We start from the raw sequence: 27,015 nt of genomic DNA on the forward strand, positions 1-27,015 counted from the left end.
AGGATGGTGACTTTAGACTGAGGCAAAGGAATCTGTAGGAGGTTATTGTTGCAATCTAGGCCAGAATTAATGAGGGTGTGAACTAGACTGGTAGCAGGAGAAACAGTTTTAGATAATAGAAGGTATGTTACAAGTGATGAATTGTCTGGTGAAGTGTACAAATGATTATGATGGTCAGAGGAAAAAATTATCCTGCTTGGGTGTTTTCTAAGAGAGAAAGCAGCAATAATGGACACAAACTCAGGGGGTGTAGTGACTTGAAGGAATGATCATAGGTGAGAAAACTACAATGTACATGTGCTTCTAGAGATGAGAGTAAATATGTTTGACTGCAGCAGATTGTATCTATAAAGTAATGGGAGTGAAGCTTGAAAGACCAGGAGTTAGTTGTAGAAGGCCTTGCATCCAGTTAAGAAGCTTGGGCTTCAGTTTTGAGACAATGGGAGTTTAGAATGGATCTCGAGTAGGGGAGTAACATGATGAAGGCGTGTTATTTACACCACTTATTTGACATATGTACCATCTTGTGTTATTATGTAAGTTTAATCCTGGACACAGGATTAAAGTTTGCTCAATAAATTCTTGTTGATTGACTGAATCGATTGACTCATTTTGTCAAGGAAGAATTCTTCTACCATGTGAATAATAATCTCATTAATATACTTTAATTCTGAATATTGAGACTTATAAAAAGGGATCTATCCAGTTAGATCTGGCTCATATTGGCTTGTGAAAACTGAATGATAAATTTTAGGAATTTTGTGAGCAAGGACCACAAGTTGGTAGCTTGAGATTGGCCATTTTGCAAGTATTTACATCAAGGAGATTGGGAAATGCTAAAAAATCAAAGCTTGTTTTCTGGAGAGTTGGTTATTAAACATATATCACCACGGCACTGCTTATCTCCACCTCCCTTCATTCTTCTAACCCCCCCCCCCCGCAAGGTTTTTGAGGGCGGAGACTGAATCTTATTTGTCTCTGTATCCTCAACACAGTATTTGGACATTAACGTGCTCAATTAATGTTTATAGAATGAATGAAATATGCTCTTGTAATTTTTTTCCAGACTATTTAATAAACAAAAATCATTCAAAAGAAATTCAAATAGAAATCTAGACCTTGTGGGCCAAATCAGATCCTATGCCTGTTTTTGTAAGTAGTTTTACTTGGACACGGCCAGGCTTAGTCATGTATGTATTGTCTATGGTTGCTTTGTGCTACAAGGGCAGAGCTGAGTATTTGAGACAGGAAATGTATGGCCCACAAAGCCCAACATATCTACTATTTGGTCCTCTCTGAAAGTTTGCTGATCCCTGATCTAGACCCACACATCCAACAGTTTCTTAAAAGGTAGGATTGTTTCTAAAAAGGGCCATAATGAATTACTATACCGTATATTCTTATAGGTAAATTATATTACTTCATAAATTGTGCATAGACATCAGAATTTTGTAGAAATTAATGTAGACACAGATAATTATAGAGCAATTTCATAAGCGTAGGGTTAGATATAAATGGTTTTCCAGTGGTGGAACTTTCTACCTTGAGAAGTAATGATTACCTCACATGTAAACATAAGCAAATAGTCATCCTTTAGCAGAAAGCCTTGTGTAATTTGTTCATGTTATTGAACAATGCTGCCAGAAACAGCTGATATGAAATGATGTCTATATTGCAATTTATACTTTAAGAACTTCTCTTAGACCCAGATTCCAAAATGTCCCTGCTAAAAAGTGGTCTTCATGCAAGCGTACTTACAGCCAGAACACAGTTGTATGGTTTAAGAACAGAAATACACAGTGTATCTTTGCATACACGGTGTGGTGTCAAGAGTTTACATTTGCAATACTGGTTAATAAAGTTCAGGTCCAGTGTTGTACATTCCTTGCAAGTCATCTTTAAAGGCAAATGACGAGGTCATTTAAAATTTAGAATTCTCTACGGGAAAATTAACTTCCTGTTTCTTATTTGTACCCATACTACATCGATAATAATTTTTGAACTACCTTTAATGCCACCTAAAGTCTGAAATGGAGCAGTAACTTAATTTGATAGAATATAAAATGAACACCTCAGCTACATTAAACTGTCCCAGTTGGGTGGGCACTCCTTGGGTACCCTGTTTCTGCCCCAAACATCCTGGGGAACCGCATTCACAGAGAATTCAGGGGTGGGCTAGCAGGGCTGTCAGCGCGGGAGCGAAGGCCATTGTCAACACAGGTGGCCTGATCACCTGACCAAACCGGGCTGACCCGAGGGTGGGAAGCTCTGGTCGTGGAGCAATGACTCCGCGTAACTGCTCAGGGTAAGCTACAGGCGCGTACACCATTTTCCCTTCGTTATGATAAGGATTTTTTTTTCCTCCATTAACCTTTCACCTCCGGCGCACCGGACTGTAAGAGCAAGCGTTTTAAATTTTTCAAGTATGCAAAACTTAAGCACATTTAAAAATGAACCACATAAAAAAAAATGAACCACAAAAAAACCTCGCAGGCATGTTTCAGACCCTCCTCCCAGTGGGGTATGCGAAGCCAGCACAGGCGCGGAGTGGGTGCGCACCGTAACCGCGGGGTGTGAGATGACTGGGTGGAAGAAACTACCTAGCCCGCCAGCGCGCAGGCGTATTTCCGACCTCAGCGCCCAGTGGTCGAGCCCCCTTTCCAGTAATTTCGCTAGCCGTGACGTCATCCCGGTGCGCCCTTACGGTGCCTCCCAGAAGCCGCAAATTCATTTTTTGGTAAAGGGGTAAAAAGGAATGAACTGACCTCTTCCGCCCCACTTTGTTTTTAGTCCGTCTCTCTGAACGCGCCTACGCTTTGCAATGGAACGGGAGAGAGAAAGAAAACCGGCCAGAGCTCCAAGCGGCAGCAGGCAGGCATGACTCGGCGACGTCGCCAGCCACGTTACCCGGCGTGCCCCGCGCGGCGCCGGCGGAGGGACGTGGGGGGAGGGGCGGGGAGGAGGAAGCGGCGGCGGCGGCGGCTGCGGATGTCGCTGCGACCGAGTGGCGTCTGAGCACACGGCGGCTGCTGAGCGCCCGACCCGGGCCTGCGCCGGAGCCCACGCCAAGCTCCGCGGCCCCTCGCCCGCTACGGCGGCCTTGCGCCCGTTGTCACTGAGGCGACGTGCCCCACATTCTCCGCTGCTCGGGCTGGCCGGCTCTGGCGTCCCCTGGCTCCCCCGCTCCCTCCTGCGCGCCTGAGTCACCGCCGCCGCCATGGCCGAGAATGGTGAAAGCGGCGGCCCTCCGAGCTCCCAGGACAGCGCCGCCGCTGCCGAAGGTGCTGGCGCCCCCGCCGCCGCTGCTGCCTCCACGGAACCCAAGATCATGAAAGTCACCGTGAAGACCCCGAAGGAGAAGGAGGAGTTCGCAGTGCCCGAGAATAGCTCCGTCCAGCAGGTGAGGGCCGCCCGAGGCTCGGGGCGGGGTGGGGATGGCGGCAGGACCTCCTCCCGCGGCGGGAGAAGCTTTTGCAAGGGCCTGGGAGGAGGGGGTCGTCCCCGGAGCTGCCCTCGGCTTTTCTCCCGGGCCTCCTCCCAAGTTAGATCACACCCAGGTTCGTGGGTTTGCACCTGGGGACGCCGCAGAGGTTTGTGGCGGGGCCGCGCGGCCTGTTTGCGGGACGTGCCGACGCCGCTTTCCACAGCGCCTTCCTCCTGCTCGGGCGTCCGCAGACCCCCAGCCGCCTCCTCCAGCTCCCCGCCCCCAGCCGCCTCCCTCCGGCTCCTCACAAAGGAAAGGGACCCGCCGCCTGGCTCCAGGCGGGGTGGAGGCTGGGCGAGGGTTTGCCTTAGCCTAGTCCGCGGTTTTGCCTCATGAAGGAAAAAAAGAGGGGGTGCTCATTGTTTTACCTGCCTGCGGGTTAAGGTGGATTTTGGGGGGTGAGGATCACTTGTACATTTAGTTCTGCTGAAATCTTTCCCACCTTCCAGTCTTTAAAGAAAAAATTAACTGTAATGTGGAAATTGCTTTCAGCCGCATCTTAATAGTACAAGGCTTAAGGAGAAAGGTGGATGACTTTCAGTTACGACTTGCTGGATTTCTTTTTAAAGTATATTTGTTATCCCTTAGATGCTAATCGTTGGGGAGGATTTTGTTTCATTTTAGAGGGATAGCTATGTTCTTCAGATACTAGCGCTTGCAATCTGATAAAAGAGAACGAAATTGGAGTTACTGGAGAAAAATAAAAAATAATTCACGGCTTAAAATCTGTTCAGGAATACAAATTTTGTAGTTAATAATCTTGAGGAATTTAACAAATCGTTTTAGTTTGTTGTTGAATATATGTCCCAGGATATTGCCCTAATTATTGAATTGATTTCAGGCAATGTGAACAGTTTATGAAGAAGCAAAAATTCCTGAAATGTACCTACAGATTGCCCTAGGAATAATAAATGATTGGGGTATTTTTTTATGTAATTCTGAAAGGTGGTGTGTAGTGAGAAACTTTGACCACCTATTGAATCACTTCTTTTGGTCTCTCAATTCTCCTATAAAAATTTTCCTTAACATTTTAATATTTTGCGACCTACAGGAAAATTGAAATGTGCAGTGAACACCCATGTGTCCCTCACCTAAATGAGAGTTTTGCTTTATTTGCTGTATGGCACAATTAATCATTTATCAGTCAATTTTATTTTTTGGGTGCATTTCAGAGTAAGTTGCAAGTATTAGTACATGTTACCCTTAAAAAGCACTTAAGCAATGTGCATATCATTAACCTGAGTTCAATTTTTAACTTAAAATTTTTTTTACGTAAGTTTGACTTGCAGTGAAATGTGCACGGTTGCCATTCCACGAGTTTACACAAATACATACACCTGTTTAATCCGAAGCCTAATGGAGTTGTAGAACTTCGTAATTAACTAGAAAGTTCCCTCTTGCCCTTTTCCAGTCAGTTCAGTCACTCCCCTCTGTCAACCAGTGTTTTGATATTTTTCCTCCATGGACTTATTTTGTTTATTCTAGAATTTCACATAAGTGGGATTATATGGTATGTACTCTTGGGAAAGGCTTTTTCATTCAGCTTAGTGTTTTTAAGTCTCGTGTATCCTCAGTAGTTCTTTCCTTTTCATTGCTGTGTTGTCTTCCGTTGTATGAATATACCACCATAATCTATCCATTTTCCTGTTGAGGGTCACCTGGGCTCTTTCCAGTTAGTTGCTATGAGTACTCTTATACAAATCTGTATTGTTGGACAAATGCGTTTATCTCTCCTGTTAGAAGTGCTTAGAAGTGGAATGACTGGGTCATAGCGTAGCTGTAGGTTTAGTTTCATAAGGAACTATGTTTTTTAAAAGTGCTTGTACCATTTTACAGTCACACTGACAGTACATGGGAATTCCCGTTGCTCCACATTCCTACTAACATTTGATAGTATCAGTCTTTTTTTAGTGGGTGTGTAGCCATATTAACTTTTGAAGCCCGTAGTTCTATCTAGGATTCCTGGTTCAGGTCTTCGCCATCCTGGCTGCTTTCAGTATTTTACTGTAAAAGATTAGAAATAAAGTCAATATTTTGTAAATAGAAGAATGCATTTAGTTCAGTTTATTATGCTTTTATCTGTGAGGATTTTTTAACTTTTTGTGATGGTGAAACTAGAATTTCAAATTCTGTGGAAGTTTTAGTTTTACTCCTCTGTAACCAAAGTAAAATTTTAATAGATAAAATTAAAGTCTCTCTGTAGCAACTTTTTGTCATGGCAGTTGAATTTTTGTTTTGACGAATACTTTCTGTTGAAGCAGAAAACGTGATAAAAATTGAAGCTCATCACTGCGTCAAGAACCAGAAGACATTGAACTACCTATGGGCTCTGTTAGGGGAAGTACATACAGAAAAATGTACAAGAATAAGAAAAGTAGTTTTCACATGGTTTGTAAAATTCCACCTGAAGCACAAAAAAAAGGATCTGTCATTTTATAATTTTAAATTTTTTCTAAGGGTTTCACAGATTTAAACTATTTGCTACAGATTAAAATTTGTCATTAAAATGAACTTAATGACATTGAGATTTCACTAAAAATGTTTAGTAAAAAATTGGGAAGTATTTGGTTCAGAAAATTCTTATCTAATCTTAGAGGTAAAGAGGGTAAGCAAAAGACCTACAAAAGGATAATATTGCAAGCTTAGGCTTTCTATCAGGCAAATCCCATTTTCTGCAATTTAAAATTTCTTTCACTGTTTCTATATAATGTAAATTCTCAATACATTATGCTGAAGTAGTATTTATATGAACATGTTCTAATAATTGATGAAACTATATTAAATCTCTTAGGTATAAAAAAGTTGTAAGGTGGTTATTAATTTTCTTGTTTTTCCCTCAATTTCTGTTTGTATATAACAGGCAGAAACAAGATACTTTAATACAGTTTGTATTTAACACTTTTAACTTGTTCAATTGATAATAAAGCTTATACTTTATTAAAATTAAAGTGAAATTTATTTTTCATTGCGTACTCAGAATCAGTTGAGTAATGTTTAAATTTCTAACTAAAGGTGGTTAGAATATAAACTTCACTATGTATGTTCCAAGATGATTTCATTAATAAGGGTTTTCATAATATAAGTAGATAGATTTTTAAAAATGTGTAATGGCAAAAAGTCCCTGTGTATGAGATTATGTTTTCTATTAATTATTCATTATTTTCTATTGGAAACAGTTTGAGGATTTCTAAGTGTTAAACAAGATGAAGTCCAGAGGAATGTTGTCTGTGTGTGAGTGGTTAAAATTAGTGCAGAGAATGGGAAGGGCAGTTTTGTATACAAGCTCCTAACTAGCTTGTTCTGGGATTTTTGTGGCTCTCTAGATTATAGTGTAAGATTTTGAAATGCAGTCACGTGAAGTATTCAGGCAGTGTATATTCTAGTTTTAGAAAATACCTTTGTCACTTGAATCTTTTAGAAAAATACTAGCATACTTAGACATAACGTAAATATTATGTATTGAATAGAAGTGAACCTTTCCTTGATAAGAGAAATTATATTGCATCAGTGTCATCATCACAAACATCATTTAAAATTATAGTTTATAGGGTAGATCTAGAACTCTTGTTCACAGTGGTGCCACCAGCCACATCTGACTGTTGAACACTTAAAATATGGCTAGACTGATTTGAAATGTGCTGTAGGGGTAAAATACACACCAGATTTTGAAAACTTTTGGCTTGTTTCTTTGCATAATGTTTTCAACATTTATCCATGTTGTAGCATGTATCAGTACTTCCTTTTTATTGCTGAATAATATTCCCATGTATGGATATATATGTTACATTTTATTTTTCAATTAGTTGAGGGACATTTGGGTTGTTTCTACTTCTTCACCATTATGAATAACGCCTATGTGAATACTTATACAAGTTTTTTGTGGCCATATGTTTTCATATTTCTTGAGCATATGCCTGTGAGTTGAATTACTGGGTCATGTGATAGCTCTGTGTTTACCTTTTTGAGGGACTGCCAAACTATTTTCCAAAGTGGCTGTACCAATTTTTATTCCCACCAGAAGTGCATGAGGATTCCAATCACTTTCCATTGTGTATAACACTTGTTATTGGTCTGTCTTTGATCGTAGTCTTCCTAATTGCTATGAAGTACCTTACTGTGATTGCTTGGCTTCCTGTTGCTCAAGCAGCAGTTCTTAATATGGTCTGGGGGGTCACCAGGGCCCTTCTCGGAGGATCATAAGATCAAAATTAGTTTCATGATAGTTCTGAGAGGTTATTTGTGTTTTTCACTCTAATTTTATCACAAACAAGCAGCGTACTTTTTCAGAATCTTTTAGATGTGAAAATCCAATTGTCTTCTATTATGAGACTAAAGCGATGTGCAAAAATTTAAAACAGTGCTATTCTTCAAACTAGGAAAATAGCTATTTTTCATAAAAAAGGCATTTAATGTAATGAGTTTGTTATCTTGAATGAATTTTTCAAAGATTTCTCAGTTTTAATTTCTAGTGTATCAGTAGATATAACCTACATAAACAAAAACTCTGGGGGTTCAAATTTGTAAGAGTTGTGCCCTGAGGCCAAAAATTGCTGCAATGGAGTATTTAATAGATTACGTAGATACTTATAAGATTGAGGATTGGGCTTCCCTAATGGCGCAGTGGTTGTTGGGAGTCCACCTGCCAATGTAGGGGATGCGGGTTCGAGCCCTGGTCTGGGAAGGTCCCACATGCCATGGAGCAACTAAGCCCGTGAGCCACAACTGCTGAGACTGGCGTGCCACAACTACTGAAGCCCGCGCGCCTGGAGCTGTGCTCCATAACAAGAGGAGCCAACTCAATGAGAAGCCCACGCACCGCTACGAAGAGTAGCCCCTGCTCGCTGCAACTAGAGAAAGCCCGCGCGCAGCAGTGAAGACCAAGGCAGCCAAAAATAAATACATAAATTAATTAATTTAAAAAAAAGATTGAGGATTGACTTCAATAAATTACCGTTATTTCTTGCCTAGAAACTGTGGTAGCCTACTGGTCAGTCTCCCCCATTAATTCCTAGAGCGATCTCTGAAAAATATTAATCAGATCATTTTATTCTCTACATAAAACTAACAGCTCCCCATTGATCTTGGACTTATGTAATGTGGCCATGAGGCCCTGTGAGATAAGATTCTATCCTGTGTCTCCATTCTGACACCATCTTTCCTCCTTGGCTCTTGCTTTATTGACTTCTTAGTTCCTTGACCTGTTAATCACATTTTTTTTCCTGCCTCAGGAGTTTTGTGCAGTTTGTTCTTGCTACCTGGAACGCCTCCTACTCTTTGCCCATTCTCAATGCAAAGGTCACTTTCTCAAAGAAGTATCCCTGATTTTCCAGAGTTGGTTGGGATTCCCCATCGTACTTTCTCACAGCACCCTGTTTTTGGCCATAATTTATTACAATTTAAAGTCTATATGTGATTATTTGATTAATGCTTTTTTTTTGCTAGAGAGGATCTGTGATTGTTCATTATTGTGTTACCAGAGCTTAGCACATAGTATGTGTTCAGTAAATATTTGTTTACAAGTGAATCTGTCATATGCATGATAATGTGTAATTAATAATTACGACCAGTTGTTCAGTCATTAGTGAATGCAGTACAGTTGTCCCTCGCTATCTGCCAGGGATTGGTTCCAGGACCCACTGTGGATACCAAAACCCACAAATGCTCAAGTTCCACAGTCGCCCTCTGCATTTGTGGATTTGGATGGCTGAGTGTGTACATAATCTCATTGGTTTCTAGCCCTCCTCTCACAGCTTCGTTTTAAACTGCTCTCCCCTTAGCTAACCACTCTTGACTGCCACAGGGTGTTCACTCTCGCTTCTGGTTACTGGAACAATTCTTCTAGAATAGCATTTCTTTTTTTTTTTTTTTTTTTGCGGTACGCGGGCCTCTCACTGTTGTGGCCTCTCCCGTTGCGGAGCACAGGCTCCGGACGTGCAGGCTCAGCAGCCATGGCTCACGGGCCCAGCCGCTCCGCAGCATGTGGGATCTTCCCGGACCGGGACACGAACTCGTGTCCCCTGCATCGGCAGGCAGACTCTCATCCACTGCGCCACCAGGGAAGCCCGAGAAGTTAATTCTTTACATAAAGTAGGGTGTGCTGCTAAATGTTTTATCAACTAGTTCTTTGGGGAAAAACAGCACTGATTTACTGTAGTGTTTGCTGATTTCCATTTGTAAATACCTCTCACCATGGAAGATTTTAGGCTACTGATTCTAAACTGGCTTACACAGTTCCTGAAAATTCAGCAGTCTAGCTGGTAGGAGCCATTGCTTACAGTGGGTGTCTTAAGGCAGGTGTCAGCAAACTAGAGTGGGCCAAATCCACCATGCCCATGCACGTCTCTATTTATGCTTTCAGGACAGACCATGTGGCCCACAGAGCTGAAAGCATTACTATCTGTCCCTTTACAGAAAGTTTGCTGACCCCTGCCTTTAGGGCATTAGGGCTTACTGGATCTCGATTTTGTCACACTTCCTCAAAACCCTTCTCATTGGAAAATTTTGCCATGACTTAAGTTTAACAGTGTGACCAATAGAGATAATGCAAGCTACATATGTAATTTAAGTTCTCTCAGCCACTTCAAAAATAAAATTAATTTTTTATTAGAATATTTAGAACATAAAATTTACCATCTTAACCATTTTTGAGTGTACAGTTCAGTGACATTAAATACATTCATATTCTTGTGCAACCATCACCACCATCCATCTCCAGAACTCTGTTCACCTTGAAAAACTGAAACCCTGTACCTGTTAAACAATAGTTCCCCATTATCTCCTCCTGCCAGCCTCTGGCAACAACCATTCTACTTTTGGTCTCTATGAATTTGACTACTATAGCTTTCTGATAAGAGTGGAATCATAGTATTTGCCCTTTTGTGACTGACTTTCACTTAGCGTAGTGTCCTCAAGTTTCACCCATGTTGTAGCATGTGACAGAAATATCCGTCCTCTTTAAGGTTGAATGATGCTCCATTGTATGTGTATACCATTGTATGTATATACCCACTTTGTGTATCCATTCAGCTGTCAGTGTCACTGGGTTGTTTCTATCATTTGGGTATTGTAATGTTAAATATGTTTTATTTAACCTAGTATATCTTAAGTATCATTTCAACATGTAATTGATATTTCAAAAATTGAGATATTTTACTTTTTTTTTCATACTAGGCATTCAAGATCTGGTGTGTATTTTACACACACAGCACATCTCAATTTGGACTAGCCACATTTCAAGTGCTCAATAACCACATTTGGTTAGAGACTTCCGAATTAGATAGCATAGCTAATAAAGTCTTCATGCTTCATTCCCTACTTACCTCTCCCCCTTTATTCACTGCATTTCAGCCATTTTTAAGTCTTTCCCTCCAACTATCACTAGCTCTTTCCCTTTCTGAGCTTTTGCCAATGCTGCTAATGACAGTAACATAACAGTACTTATTCCAGGCTTATCAAGGCATACTGCATTATTGTTATTTTTTTTAAGTTTCACTTTATGATGAAAGTACTGTTGTTTCCTCCTTTTTAAAGTGAAGAAACCGGAACTCAGATTAGTAATGTGATTAAATTTATACGCCTGTTAAATAGTGCAGCCTAGATTGAAATCCAGTGACTAACTTTGGAGCCCACACCTAACCACTGCTCCAAGCTGCCTTGACTTTCCTCTGGTTGGCTTTTCAGCCTTTGGGTTTATTTAAATGTCAGTTCATTAAAGGTTGATTGGACTCATCAATCTAAATTAGATCAATGACTATAATCTCTTGATACCATTTTGTGATTATATGGACTTTTTCCTCTCCACCCCATACTGTCAGAATTTACAAAGGTAGGGGTGTTTTGCTTACCTCTTAATCCCATTGTACCTACCTAGTATTGCACTTGGCACACATTGAGTAATGCAAATATTTATTGAGTGAATGAACAAATAGTGTTTTAAAGATTTGTTTGCAGTATTTTGTACTTAGTTGGGACTATTTTAACAATGTGATTTACTTAGAAAAATGTGACATTTATTCGTAGTTCAATCAAATGTCTAAAGGCATTTTTTTAGTTGTTTTTGTATCTGAGCAGCTTAAAAAGAAAATCCCATTAAAATTAGGATTGGGAATTTATTAAGAGACTAAAGTTGCTATCTTCAAATCTGTTTGATGCAAATATTACTGAGTTAACATACCGAACAAATTCCATTTATTATAAGCATAAATAAAATGTATATATATGCGCCTCTATTTTGCAAATACTTTCATTACAAGAAGATATGAACTCTGGTTTGTTCCAGGTAAGTTCATGCCATTCTGAGTTAGTTTGATGTTCTGTAGATACGACAACACAGACTGCTTGGTTTATTGATTAAGCAGCTTCTATACAGATTTCTAGACTAGTAAAATGTTTTTGATAAATTTTGTATAGCCTTTAAAGCTCTCTCCAGTTTTTATAAAGGATATGGCTTTATTCATTTTTAAAATACAGACTGCAAAGAAAATGAAATACATTATGCATGCTGTTACTTTAGGAAGTTCAAATGATGTAGAAAAGTATGAAATAAGGGGACCCGTTCAAAAAAAGTTACTCTAAATGTGTATCTATCTATCTGATTCGGTCCGGAAACGTGTTTCTCTATTTACCCATATATAATTTTCTATTTATTCCTGTTAAGCAGATGGATTATTGACCACACTTCTACCTTACTCTTTTTATTTGTATCTTTGCAGTCTTTCCATATTGGCATGTGTAGAGCTAACTCATTCCACTATTTATGATTATTTGTGTTTTTATATTAATATTTTGAGAAGTGGGGAAAGGGTGTTGTCATTATTAACATTGAAATGTGGTCTGCATTTTGGAGAGAGCATGAACCTTGGAATTTGAGAGATCTGACTTTGGGCAAGGCGCTTGACACCTCTGAGCCTCACAGGCCACGTTTTTTTTTTTTCTTAACAACTTTATTAGGGTATAATTGCTTTACAATGGTGTGTTAGTTTCTGCTTTATAACAAAGTGAATCAGTTATACATATACATATGTTCCCATATCTCTTCCCTCTTGCGTCTCCCTCCCTAACCCACCCCTTCAGGCGGTCACAAAGCACTGAGCTGATATCCCTGTGCTATGTGGCTGCTTCCCACTAGCTATCTACCTTACGTTTCCTAGTGTATATATATCCATGCCTCTCTCTCGCTTTGTCACAGCTCACCCTTCCCCCTCCCCATATCTTCAAGTCCGTTCTGTAGTAGGTCTGTGTCTTTATTCCTGTCTTACCCCTAGGTTCTTCATGACATTTTTTTTTCTTAAATTCCGTATATATGTGTTAGCATACGGTATTTGTCTTTCTTTCTGACTTACTTCACTCTGTATGACAGACTCTGTGTCTATCGACCTCATTACAAATAGCTCAATTTCGTTTCTTTTTATGGCTGAGTAATATTCCATTGTATATATGTGCCACATCTTCTTTATCCATTCATCCGATGATGGGCACTTAGGTTGTCTCCATCTCCGAGCTATCGTAAATAGAGCTGCAATGAACATTTTGGTACATGACTCTTTTTGAATTATGGTTTTCTCAGGGTATATGCCCAGTAGTGGGATTGCTGAGTTATATGGTAGTTCTATTTGTAGTTTTTAAAGAAAACTCCGTACTGTTCTCCATAGTGGCTGTACCAATTCACATTCCCACCAGCAGTGCAAGAGTGTTCCCTTTTCTCCACACCTTCTCAAGCATTTGTTGTTTCTAGATTTTTTGATGATGGCCATTCTGACCAGTGTGAGATGATATCTCATTGTAGTTTTGATTTGCATTTCTCTAATGATTAATGATGTTGAACATTCTTTCATGTGTTTGTTGGCGATCTCTATATCTTCTTTGGAGAAATGACTATTTAGGTCTTCTGCCCATTTTTGGATTGAGTTGTTTGTTTTTTTGTTATTCAGCTGCATGAGCTGCTTGTAAATTTTGGAGATTAATCCTTTGTCAGTTGCTTCATTTGCAAATATTTTCTCCCATTCTGAGTGTTGTCTTTTGGTCTTGTTTATGGTTTCCTTTGCTGTGCAAAAGCTTTTAAGTTTCATTAGGTCCCATTTGTTTATTTTTGTTTTTATTTCCATTTCTCTAGCAGGTGGGTCAAAAAGGATCTTGCTGTGATTTATGTCATAGAGTGTTCTGCCTATGTTTTCCTCTAAGAGTTTGATAGTTTCTGGCCTTACATTTAGGTCTTTAATCCATTTTGAGCTTATTTTTGTGTATGGTGTTAGGGAGTGATCTAATCGCATACTTTTACATGTACCTGTCCAATTTTCCCAGCACCACTTATTGAAGAGGCTGTCCTTTCTCCACTGTACATTCCTGCCTCCTTTATCAAAGATAAGGTGACCATATGTGCGTGGGTTTATCTCTGGGCTTTCTATCCTGTTCCATTGATCTATCTTTCTGTTTTTCTGCCAGTACCATACTACCTTGATTACTGTAGCTTTGTAGTGTAGTCTGAAGTCAGGGAGCCTGATTCCTCCAGCTCCGTTTTTCAGTCTCAAGATTGCTTTGGCTATTCGGGGTCTTTTGTGTTTCCATACAAATTGTGAAATTTTTTGTTCTAGTTCTGTGAAAAATGCCAGTGGTAGTTTGATAGGGATTGCATTGAATCTGTAGATTGCTTTGGGTAGTAGAGTCATTTTCACAATGTTGATTCTTCCAATCCAAGAACATGGTATATCTCTCCATCTATTTGTATCATTTTTAATTTCTTTCATCACTGTCTTATAATTTTCTGCATACAGGTCTTTTGTCTCCTTAGGTAGGTTTATTCCTAGATATTTTATTCTTTTTGTTGCAATGGAAAATGGGAATGTTTTCTTGATTTCACTTTCAGATTTTTCATCATTAGTGTATAGGAATGCAAGAGATTTCTGGGCATTAATTTTGTATCCTGCAACGTTACCAAATTCATTGATTAGCTTTAGTAGTTTTCTGGTGCCATCTTTAGGATTCTCTGTGTATAGTATCATGTCATCTGCAAACAGTGACAGCTTTACTTCTCTTCCGATTTGGATTCCTTTTATTTCCTTGTCTTCTCTGATGGCTGTGGCTAAAACTTCCAAAACTATATTGAATAAGACTGGTGACAGTGGGCATCCTTGTCTTGTTCCTGATCTTAGTGGAAATGCTTTCAGTTTTTCACCATTGAGGATGATGTTGGCTATGGGTTTGTCATATATGGCCTTTATTATGTTGAGGAAAGTTCCCTCTATGCCTACTTTCTGCAGGGTTTTTATCATAAATGGTTGTTGAATTTTGTCAAAAGCTTTCTCTGCATCTATTGAGATGATCATATGGTTTTTCTCCTTCAATTTGTTAATATGGTGTATCACATTGATTGATTTGCGTATATTGAAGAATCCTTGCATTCCTGGAATAAACCCTACTTGATCATGGTGTATGATTCTTTTAATGTGCTCTTGGATTCTGTTTGCTAGTATTGTGTCGAGGATTTTTGCATCTATGTTCCTCAGTGATATTGGCCTGTAGTTTTCTTTCTTTGTGACATCCTTGTCTGGTTTTGGTATCAAGGTGATGGTGGCCTCGTAGAGTGAATTTGGGAGTGTTCCTCCCTCTACTATGTTTTGGAAGAGTTTGAGAAGGATAGGTGTTAGCTCTTCTTTAAATGTTTGATAGAATTTGCCTGTGAAGCCATCTGGTCCTGGGCTTTTGTTTGTTGGAAGATTTTTAATCACAGTTTCAATTTCAGTGCTTGTGATTGGTGTGTTCATATTTTCAATTTCTTCCTGATTCAGTCTTGGCAGGTTGTGCATTTCTAAGAATTTGTCCATTTCTTCCAGGTTGTCCATTTTGTTGGCATAGAGTTGCTTGTAGTAATCTCTCATGATCTTTTGTATTTCTGCAGTGTCAGTTGTTACTTCTCCTTTTTCATTTCTAATTCTATTGATTTGAGTCTTCTCCCTTTTTTTCTTGATGAGTCTGGCTGATGGTTTATCTATTTTGTTTATCTTCCCAAAGAACCAGCTTTTAGTTTTATTGATCTTTGCTCTTGTTTCCTTCATGTCTTTTCCATTTATTTCTGATCTGATTTTTATGATTTCTTTCCTTCTGCTAACTTTGGGGTTTTTTGTTCTTCTTTCTCTACTTGCTTTAGGTGCAAGCTTAGGTTGTTTATTTGAGATGTTTCCTGTTTCTTAAGGTGGGCTTGTATTGCTATAAACTACTCTCTTAGAACTGCTTTTGCTGCATCCCATAGTTTTGGGTCGTCGTGTCTCCATTGTCATTTGTTTCTAGGTATTTTTTGATTTCCTCTTTGATTTCTTCAGTGATCACTTCGTTATTAAGTAGTGTATTGTTTAGCCTCCATGTGTTTGTATTTTTTATAGATCTTTTCCTGTAATTGATATCTAGTCTCATGGCGTTGTGGTTGGAAAAGATACTTGATACAATTTCAATTTTCTTAAATTTACCAAGGCTTGATTTGTGACCCAAGATATGATCTATCCTGGAGAATGTTCCATGAGCACTTGAGACAAATGTGTATTCTGTTGTTTTTGGATGGAATGTCCTATAAATATCAATTACGTCCATCTTGTTTAATGTATCATTTAAAGCTTGTGTTTCCTTATTGATTTTCATTTTGGATGATCTGTCCATGGGTGAAAGTGGGGTGTTAAAGTCCCCTACTATGAATGTGTTACTGTCGATTTCCCCTTTTATGGCTGTTAGTATTTGCCTTATGTATTGACGTGCTCCTATGTTGGGTGCATAAATATTTACAATTGTTATATCTTCTTCTTGGATCGATCCCTTGATCATTATGTAGTGTCTTTCTTTGTCTCTTCTAATAGTCTTTATTTTAAAGTCTATTTTGTCTGATATGAGAATTGTTACTCCAGCTTTCTTTTGGTTTCCATTTGCATGGAATATCTTTTTCCAACCCCTACTTTCAGTCTGTATGTGTCTCTAGGTCTGAAGTGGATCTCTTGTAGACAGCATATATAGGGGTCTTGTTTTTGTATCCATTCAGCCAATCTGTGTCTTTTGGTGGGAGCATTTAGTCCATTTACATTTAAGGTAATTATTGATATGTATATTCCTATTCCCATTTTCTAAATTGTTTTGGCTTCGTTATTATAGGTCTTTTCCTCCTCTTGGGTTTCCTGCCTAGAGAAGTTCCTTTAGCATTTGTTGTAAAGCTGGATTGGTGGTGCTGAACTCGTCTCAGCTTTTGCTTGTCTGTAAAGGTTTTAATTTCTCCATCAAATCTGAATATCATCCTTGCTGGGTAGAGTAATCTTGGTTGCAGGTTTTTCTCCTTCATCACTTTCAGTATGTCCTGCCACTCCCTTCTGGCTTGCAGAGTTTCTGCTGAAAGGTCAGCTGTTAACCTTATGGGGATTCCCTTGTGTGTTATTTGTTGTTTTTCCCTTGCTGCTTTTAATATGCTTTCTTTGTATTTAATTTTTGACAGTTTGATTAATATGTGTCTTGGCGTATTTCTCCTGGATTTATCCTGTATGGGACTCTCTGTGCTTCCTGGACTTGATTAACTATTTCCTTTCCCATATTAGGGAAGTTTTCAACTATAGTGTCTTCAAATATTTTCTTATTCCCTTTTTCTCGTTTTCTTTTGGAACCCCTATAATTCGAATGTTGGTGCGTTTAATGTTGTCCCAGAGGTCTCTGAGACTGTCCTCAGTTCTTTTCATTCTTTTTTCTTCATTCTGCTCTGCAGTAGTTATTTCCACTATTTTATCTTCCAGGTCACTTATCTGTTCTTCTGCCTCAGTTATTCTGCTGTTGATCCCATCTAGAGTATTTTTCATTTCATTTATTGTGTTGTTCATCATTGTTTGTTTCATCTTTAGTTCTTCTAGGTCCTTGTTAAATGTTTCTTGTATTTTGTCTATTCTATTTCCAAGATTTTGGATCATCTTTACTATCATCATTCTGAATTCTTTTCCAGGTAGACTGCCTATTTCCTCTTCATTTGTTATGTCTGGTGCGTTTTTATCTTGCTCCTTCATCTGCTGTTTGTTTTTCTGTCTTCTCATTTTGCTTATCTTACTGTGTTTGGGGTCTCCTTTTTGTAGGCTGCAGGTTCGTAGTTCCTGTTGTTTTTAATGTCTGTCCCCAGTGGCTATGGTTGGTTCAGTGGGTTGTGTAGGCTTCCTGGTGGAGGGGACTAGTGCACAGGCCACATTTTTAACATGTGATATAATATCTGCTTCACTAGATTGTTTGGAGGATTTCATGAGATAATATGTAAAAGTACCTGGCTCAGAGTTTATATACTTTACCTGTATTGGTTTCTTTCCTCCTGTACGCTTTTGTTTGCCAGTGAATTGAGTCTTAATTTTTTTGTAGTAGAAGGAAGAATGTGAGCTTGTGTAAGTGAAGCATTTAGTTTGTGGATGTTAGATTTAGGTCATAGAAACTCCTAGAAATTACATTTTTATTGATAATGCACTATAACATTTTTGACTGAGTGTTCAGTTTTATATTTATAAGAAGGTGCCCTTTTCTCATATAGCTGCTTATGTCTCTAGTTTATCTTATACCCAACATCTTCGTGTAAGATTTATGCAATGGTTTTTTTTTTTAATATATATTTTTAAAATTTATTTTTGGCTGCGTTGGGTCTTTGTTGCCGTGTGCAGGCCTTTCTTTAGTTGTGGTGAGCGGGGGCTACTCTTCATTGGGGTGCGTGGGCTTCTCATTGCGGTGGCTTCTCTTGTTGCGGAGCACGGTCTCTAGGCTTGTGGGAGTAGTTGTGGCTCACGGGCTCTAGAGCACAGGCTCAGTAGTTGTGGCACACAGGCTTCGTTGCTCCGTGGCATGTAGGGTCTTCCCTGACCAGGGCTCAAATACGTGTCCCCTGCATTGGCAGGCAGATTCTTAACCACTGCGCCACCAGGGAAGCCCCTATGCAGTGTTTTTTAATGAGGGTACTTTAAGGTTACTCAGACTCAGGCACTTGTTGCAATAAGTTTTATGTTTCTGCAGACGAATAGTGTTTGTGGACTGCCTCTGTCTAAAGCTGCTTTGAGAAGTTTTAAGATTGCTAATTGTTTTTTTTCCTGAGTCAGTATTACTTAGTTTCTGATTTTTTGTTGTAGTATTCAATAAAAGTTTAGTAGGTAAAACAGACATAGAAGTAAAGTTCAAATGTTAGAGATCAAATTTTGGAAAATTTGAAGCCACTGTAAGCTATTTCCTCTGCCTTTTTTTAGAGTGCAGAATAGAAGTTTAAGGATATATGAAGTATGTGCAGGATTTTTGGCTCTTCTACAAACACATAACATTGTTTAAGTTGATCATATTTGGATTAAAATTTTATAAAATGCAGCTTATTTGGAAAAGTATAGCATATCTCTTTGATATGGTACAGTTAAAAACTAAGATTTATTCATTTTTGTTTCTAGTGGAGTGGCAGGCAGCTGAGCGTCATAATCCTTGGGTTTTGTAAGTTTGTTCCAAGCTTTGGGTAACTTACTCAGAGTAAATGAATATTACATTAGTCTATTTGGGAGTAGTTCTAATACCTAAATTGTTTGACATCGGTTGTTTGAAATGTAAAATTTATTTGTATAAGAATTAGATTATAATAAGTAGTCAGATTATACAGTTTCCCTTTGTATGGCACTAGAAGTATAGCTGTACCCTATCTGTCATAATGCTCTCCAACTTTCACCATGAAGTGCTATAAACTCATACTTTTGAATTGCCTTAGGTGCCCCTCAGAACCAAGAGTTCCATGAGGCTAGAGGATCCTAGTATCAGTGATGCTAATTTTCAACAATGCTGTGATTCTGTAGGAGGAAGTTATTTCTTATGGGTCTTGTTAAGGACTTTGGTTTCTTGAGATTTTGTTGTGAGGATTGAATGAGATGATGTGGGGGTGTGGTTCCAGGCACATTGTAGCTGCTAAATTAGCAATGAATGTAAATGCTTTTTGAACTGTGTGCCTTAGGATTTTACTCTTTTGCATCTAGGATACAACATAGAGAAGCCCCTAGTCTGTCCAGAAAGCCCACCTATCCTTCCTAACACTGACAACTCATGGCTAGTAGGATTCCAGCCCTTAAATATTACTAAGGGGTCAACTAAACTATTCACAGCTGTTCTATAAGCATTTGATGCTAGATAATGATGTTCATGGATGACCGTCTCTTACTCTTGAGTGATCATTCCTGCTGTGATTTACGCCTTATAGCCACTCTGGTCTGCTACCTAAAACTAAGGTATCTTCCCCCCTCCCCAGACAAATTTTATTTATTTATTTTTAAATTGTTATTGGAGTATAGTTGATTTCCAGTGTTGTGTTTCAGGTGTACAGCAAAGTGAATCAGTTATACATATACGTATATCCACTCTTTTTTTATATTCTTTTCCCATATAGGTCATTACAGAGTATTGAGTAGAGTTACCTGTGCTATACAGTAGGTTCTTATTGGCTATCTATTTCATGTATAGTAGTGTGTATATGTCAATCTCAACGTCTCAATTTATCCCTCCCCCTTTACCCCCTGGAAGCCATAAGTTTGTTTTCTACATCTGTGACTCTTAAAACTAGGGTATTTTCATCCCAATTTGCTTCTGATGACCTACCCAAGACAAGGTATATGATAGCTTTCTGGCTAGTTGAGTCACTTGAAATTGGATGCTCAGGAAAGTTGGTCATTTACGTTTCGACTTTCTGCTGTTTCTTATGTGTAGGGCATTCACAATCAACTTTTAAACCTATTTTAATTTAAGTATAGTACAGAAGAATGCACACATAAATGTACAGCTTCATTTATTAGCACAAAAGTTAGAAGCAGAATATTATCAACTTCCCAGATGTCACTTGTGATCCCTTACAATCACCACCTCCTCTTAACTACAACTTTTCTCACTTTTGACACTATGGTTTTTGCCCCTTTCCTCTCTTTTAACTTATGTTAATGATAACTTATGTTAATGAAATAACGTAGTTTATTGTCATTTGTGATTGGCTGCTTTTGCTCTACATTGATCCATGGTGACATGTGGTTGTAGTTCATGTGTTGTCATCATGTGTAACAGTCTATTGAATATATCACAATTTGTTCTACAGTTGAAGGTTTGGGTTGTTTTAAGTTTTGGGGTAATAAAGTTTGAACTTCCTTGAACGTGTCTTTTGGTGTACCTGTGAACACATAATTCGTTAGATAAAATCCCAGAAGTGGAATCGTTGAGTCATACAATAAGCATAAATTCAGCTTCTACTGTGAAATGTTTTTCTGAAATATGTGAATTTATACTTCTGTTTGCAATATATGTGGATTCCAGTTGCTCCAAATCCTCTGCAACAGTCTGTAACAGTCTTTTTAAATAGTACAACCACTTTGTTTATTTATTTATTTATTTATTTAGGCTGCATCAGGTCTTCGTTGCAGCACATGGGATCTTTTGTTGCGGCACCTGGGCTTCTCTAGTTGTGGCCAACAGGCTCCAGAGCGTGTGGGCTCTGTAGTTATGGCGTGCGGGCTTAGTTGCCCTGCGGCCTGTGGGATCTTAGTTCCCCCACCAGGGATCGAATCCTCATTCCCTGCATTGGAAAGTGGATTTTTAACCACTGGACCACGAGGGAAGTCCCTGTAACAGTCTTTATACTGGACTGTTCGGTGGGTGTGTCACTGGTTTTAAAGTTACCTGATGTTGTTAATTAGGATGAGTCCCCATTTTAGATGTTGTTAATTAGGATGAGTCCCCATTTAGATTTCATTTTTGTGAAGTTCCTATTTCAGTCTATTGACTAGTTTTCAGTTGGGTTGTGTCTTGCTGATTTTCATGCTTTATGTATAAAATCTGGAATCAAGCTCTCTGTTGGTTTTTGGTATTGTAGATATTTTTTCTCTGTTGCTTATCTTTTTACTCTATTAATGATAGTTTAATTTATTGTGCCGTTTTTATGGCTAAATCTTTTTGTGTCCTGTTTAGGAAATCTTTTCCAATTGAACTAATATTTTATTGATTCATCTTTTTGGTACTGTTTAATTGCAAGGTACTGTTTAATTTGCATGTAGTTAAAGTACATACTCCATATGATTTAAAATTTTTTAAATATGTCGACTTACTTTATGGCCCAGTATATAAGTTTGTAAATGTATTTATAAAGAATACTTACTCTGTAGTTGTTGGGTACAGTGTTCTATACATGCCAGTTGGGTCATCAGTTAATTTTGTTGTTCAAAGCTTTTATATCTTTTTTTTTTTTTGCCCTATTTTATTCTATCAGTTACTGAGGTAAATATGCTAAAATATCTTACTGTACTTTTGGATTAGTCTGTTTTTCTCTGTAGTTCAATTTGATGTTTGCTTTATTCTGAAGCTATATTATGTACATATACACTTAAAGTTTTATCTTCTTGTGAGTTGAACACTTTATAATGTTGAAATGTCCTAGTTGCTTTTGTACTAAAGTTTGCTTTTTCCAGGGAACTATATTCAATATCGTGTGATAAACCATAATGGAAAAGAATATGAGAAAGAATGTATATATATGTATAACTGAGTCACTTTGTTGTACAGCAGTAATTAACACAACACTGTAAATAAACTACACTTCAGTTTAAGAAAAAAGTTTGCGTTGTCAATTAGAGTAGCCTCATTAACTTTATTTGGTTAATTTTTACATGGACTCTCTTTATTCATTCTTTTTATTTTCAATCTTTCTTTTCCTTAGTAGTTTATGTGTATACCTTTTTTAAGCAGCATGAAGTTGGGTTTTTAAATCCAGTCCGGCAATTTTATCTTTTTAACACATAGTCTGTTATGTAATCACTGATACATTAGGTTTACGTTTACCATTATACTATTTGATTTCTGTTTTTCCTGTCTCCTATGTTGCTTTTTTCTCTTTCTTTTGTATTGTTTTGTATTATTCCAGTTGTTACCCCCCTTTTTCCCAGTTGCCCCTTTTATTAGGTTGGTAGATGCATGCTGCTTAAACTATTCTTTTAGTAGTTATCCTAGAGATTACTATATGCATCTTATAAAATGTCTAAATCAGAAAGTACTTGTACTTTCCAGTTAATTCAAGAACCTTAGAACAGTTGAACACTGTTCACCTGCCTGTGGACTACACTTGATGTTCCTTGCTTCCTTCTTTCCTCTCTTATTTTCTTCCTTCCAACACAAGACATTGTTACTAATGCTTTATAAAGTTGGTTTTTATTTCAATTTATTCTTTCTGTTTTTTTATTCCTTCATCTAGGAGAGGATCATTTTCTTCTGTCTGAGGAACATTTCCTGTAGTCTGTATATGCTGGGTAACAAATGCTCTGTTTTTGTGCGTCTGAAAATGTCTATTTTGATTTCATTTTGAGGGATTTTGCACTGGGTATAAAATTTTAGTTTGGCAGTTAATCTTCCCTCTTTATAATTTTTTTCTTAATTGTTTTTTTCTTGTGTGTGTGTGGTACTCGGGCCTCTCATTGTTGTGGCCTCTCCCGTTGTGGAGCACAGGCTCTGGACGCGCAGGCTCAGCGGCCATGGCTCACGGGCCCAGCCGCTCCGCGGCATGTGGGATCTTCCCAGACCGGGGCACAAACCCGTGTCCCCTGCATCGGCAGACGGACTCTCAACCACTGCGCCACCAGGGAAGCCCTTTTCTTAATTTTTAAATCATGGATAATTTCAAATATACAGAAGTAGAGATAATCGTAAGTTAGCTCCACCATGAATCCTTCACCCAGCTTTGACAATTAATTTTGGAGCCAGTCTTGTTTCAGGTGTACTTTCCCTTAAGGCCCCTCTACATACCGCATTATTTTGATGCATCTCTTATGCCTTATATCACTTCATCCTTTAATATTTCAGCATGTATCTCTAAAAGCTAAGGATCCCTTTAAAAAATGCAATATATTATCCTGCTTTACCAATTAATAATGTCTTAATTTCACCAGTCCAGAATTTCCCCATTGTTTCAAAATGATTTTTTAAGTGTAATGTTGGCATGGATTTATTATTATGTAGTTTTAACTTTTAAAAAATACTTTACTTTTTTGAGCAGTTTTAGATTTACAGCCAATTGAGCAGAAAGTACAGAGTTCCCATACTCCCTGCTCCCCCTACTTTAACCTCCCCCACCATCGACATCCTGCTCCAGAGTGGTACATTTGTTACAATTAATGGACCTCTATTGACACATCATTATCACTCAAAGTTCATAGTTTAAGATTCACTCTTGGTGTTTTGACAAATATATAGTGTATGTGCTCTACCTCTAACCAAACTCTTGGCAACCACTGATCCATTTACTGTCTCCATAGTTTTGTTCTTTCCAGAATGTCGTCTAGTTGGAATTATACAGTACGTAACCTTTTAGATTGGCTTATTTGACTTAGTAGTATGCATTTTAGGTTCCTCTATGGTTCTTTTCATGGTTTGATAGCTCATTTCTTTTTATTGCTGAATAATATCCCATTGTCTGGATGTACCAAGGTTTATTTATCCATTCACCTGTAGAAGAATTTCTTGGTTGCTTCCAAGTTTTAACATTAATGAATAAAGCTGCTATATACATCTGTGTGCAGGTTTTGTCTGGACATAAGTTCTCAATTCCTTTGGGTAAATATCAAGGAGAGGGTGATTGCTGGATCGAATGGTAAGAGTATGTTTAGTTTTGTAAGAAATTGCTAAACTGTCTTCCGGAGTGGCTATACCATTTTGTATTCCTATCAGCAGTGAATGAGAGTTCCTGTTGTTCCATATCATTGCAGCATTTGGTAGTGTTATCTGTTTTGGTTTGGCCATCCTAGTAGTTGTATAGCGCAGTCTCCTTATTTTAATTGGCAATTCCCCTAATGGCCTATGATGCAGAGCATCTTTACAGATATACTTATTTGCCATCTGTATATCTTCTTTGATGAGATGTCTGTTAAAATTTTTTGCCCATTTTTTAATTCAGTTGTTCAGTTTCTTGTTGAGTTTTAAGAGTTCTTTGTATACTTTGGGTAACAGTCCTTTATCAGATGTGTCATTTCCAAATATTTTCTCCCAGTCTGGCTTGTCTTCTCATTCTCTCGCAAAAGATTTTTTTTTCAAGTGGGATCCAAATAAAGCTCACACATTGCAAGGGACTGGTAAGTTTCCTATTTTTCCTTTTCTGGCAAGTATGCTTTTATTTCTTCTTCCTGCCTTGTTGCATTGGCTGATATTTTTAATATGCTGTTGAATAGAGTGAATAAAGAGCAGACATCCTTGTTTTGTTACTGATCTTAGAGGGAAAGCATTCAGTTGTTCACCATTACTACACCAAATTGTAGATATTTTGTAGATGCCCTTTATCAGATCTGGGTAGTTCCCTTTTATTCCTGATTCCCTGGGACTTTTGTCATGAATGAATAGTTTCAAATCCTTTTTTACTATCGATTGATAAGACGGTGTGGATTTTCTTTTGTCAGTGTGGTGAATTATTGATTTTTCAAATGTTGACTTACTTAGCGGCACATTTCTAGGATAAACCTAACTTGGTAATGAAGAATTACTCTTGTTCTATATTGCTGGATTTGTTTGCTAGTATTTTACAGAGGATTTCTGCATCTGTGTTCATGAAGGATATTGGTCCCTAGTTTTCTTTTCTGGTTTTGGTATCAGGGTAATATTGGCCTCACAAAGTAAATTGAGCAGTGTTTCCTCTTCTGTTTTCAGAAGAGAGTGAATGAGTTCTGGCAGCTTGAATCTTTCAAGAAATTGGTCCATTTCATCCAAGTTGTCAAATACTTGCATGTAGTTTTCCTTATTCTATTAATAAAATCTGTGAGGTCTGTAGTCATTTCCTTCTGTTGTTCCTGATATTGCTAGTCTATGTCTTCTCTGTTTTTTTCTTGGCCATTCTATCTAGAGGTTAATCAATTTTACTAATATTTTAAAAGATTTTTCTCTTATTTTTCTGTTTTTATTTTGATTTCTGCTCTTATTTTTATTTTTTGTTGGGTTTCATTTGCTTTTTGTCTAATTTCTAAAGGTTGAAACTTAGATTACTGATTTGTGATCTTTCTTAAATTTAAGCCTTTAATACTATAAATTTTCCTAGGCATTGCTTTAGCTGCATCTCAGAAATTTTGACATATTGTAACTTCATTTTTGTTCAGTTGAAAATATTTTCTAATTGCTCCTCAAGACTTTCTTTTTGACCCATGAATTATTTAGAAGTATTTTGTTTAATTTGGGAGTTTTCCAGATATCTTTCTGTTACTGATTTCTAGTGTAATTCCATTATTGTCAAGGAATATACTTATATGGCTCAATTATTTAAAATTTCCAAGGTTTGTTTTTATGGCCCAGTTTATGGTCTTACCTTGGTTGAGTGTCCCTTGTGTACTTAAAAGTATCATTTCATCTATAGGTTCCCCTCTGCTTTTTCCCCGTAGCAATTTATTTGTTAAGGACACCTTTTTTGTTGACTTTAGTAGCTGTATCCTTTTAATGTCACTTAATGTATTCCTTTGTTGCTTACAAATCTGGGGGAAATTTATTAGACCTAGAGCAGGCAGTGGTTCTTAGTAGTGTCCATCAGAATCACCTGGGAAGCTTGTTAAGCCATAGATTACTGGGCCCCATCCTCAGAGTTTCTGATTTGGTTGGGGCCTGAGAATTTGCATTTCTACCAAGTTAACCTGAGAATGATGAATGTTGCTCACCTGGGGACAACACTGTGAGAAGTACAGCAGTTTCTCAATCTTGTTATTGATTACATTTTGAGTTGGAAAATTCTTTGTTGTTGGGGCTGTCCTGTGCATTGTAGGACGTTCAGCATCTTCGGTCTCTACCCACCAGTGGTACTTAAGCCCTGTTGTGACAACCAGAAATGTCCTTAGACATTGCCAAATGCTTCTCAGGGCAGATAGAGACCTCCATTCACTTTAGGAACCGCTGCTTTAGGGTGACTAACTGGGGAAAACTCTTAGATCTTTATCTCTAAGTTCTTTTATTTTAATTCTCCTTGGAGACACTATATATTACAATCTTTCTGCTTGGATGTTGAAGGTCCAGATGCCAGCATTCTGTTTGATAGGTGTGAGGTGAAGGGGGAAAGGCTCAGTATCTGGTATGTCTCTGTTTACTTAATCTTCTGTTTTTAGTGTTTTATGTCTGTTCTTAATGTGTCTGGTGTGTTCTTTAGTTCAGAGACCCTCCGTTCCCCTTCCAGAGAGAAAAAAAAACTTCTAGTCTTTTGTCGGGTTTGGGGAGGGACAGTTGCTTACTTAGTGTGCAGTGAAGATGTGTCTGCTTCTTAGACTTTCAAATCCCGTTATTTTAGCCCTTAGGCACCTCTCACCTTATACCTTATCCTCAGCCTCTGGTGGTACCATGTCGAGTCTTCCAGGAATTCCGTAGATTGTGGGGATTGAATTAGCTTTTAGCTTGGCTTTCTGTATTGCCAGTTCAGTTCTCTTGGGTCCACTGGATGTCTGGGTTGAAAACTTTGTTCCAGTTAAGACCAAAAGGTCTCAATTTGTTCTGTTGTATGAGTTTCTGCTTTAAAAATTTCTTTGTGCAGATCGTATGTC

The 27,015-nt window shown here is 38.1% G+C and overlaps 1 protein-coding gene across 2 annotated transcripts in view; it reads left to right on the top strand.

The window, feature by feature from the left end:
- Positions 1-2,670: 2,670 nt before the first annotated feature.
- UBQLN1 (ubiquilin 1) overlaps positions 2,671-27,015 on the top strand; it is a 48,710-nt gene continuing 24,365 nt past the window's right edge. The window contains exon 1 of one of the 2 annotated variants that reach the window (XM_029201636.1): positions 2,671-3,400. In XM_029201636.1, the coding sequence (XP_029057469.1) occupies positions 3,218-3,400 (183 nt within the window). In that variant the 5' untranslated portion in view covers positions 2,671-3,217. The remainder of the gene's footprint in view (positions 3,401-27,015) is intronic. The other variant, XM_029201635.1, reaches the window with a different exon arrangement.

This window comes from Monodon monoceros, unplaced genomic scaffold (assembly GCF_005190385.1).
Source record: "Monodon monoceros isolate NGI ecotype Baffin Bay Population unplaced genomic scaffold, NGI_Narwhal_1 Super_Scaffold_5, whole genome shotgun sequence".
NCBI lineage: Eukaryota > Metazoa > Chordata > Mammalia > Artiodactyla > Monodontidae > Monodon > Monodon monoceros.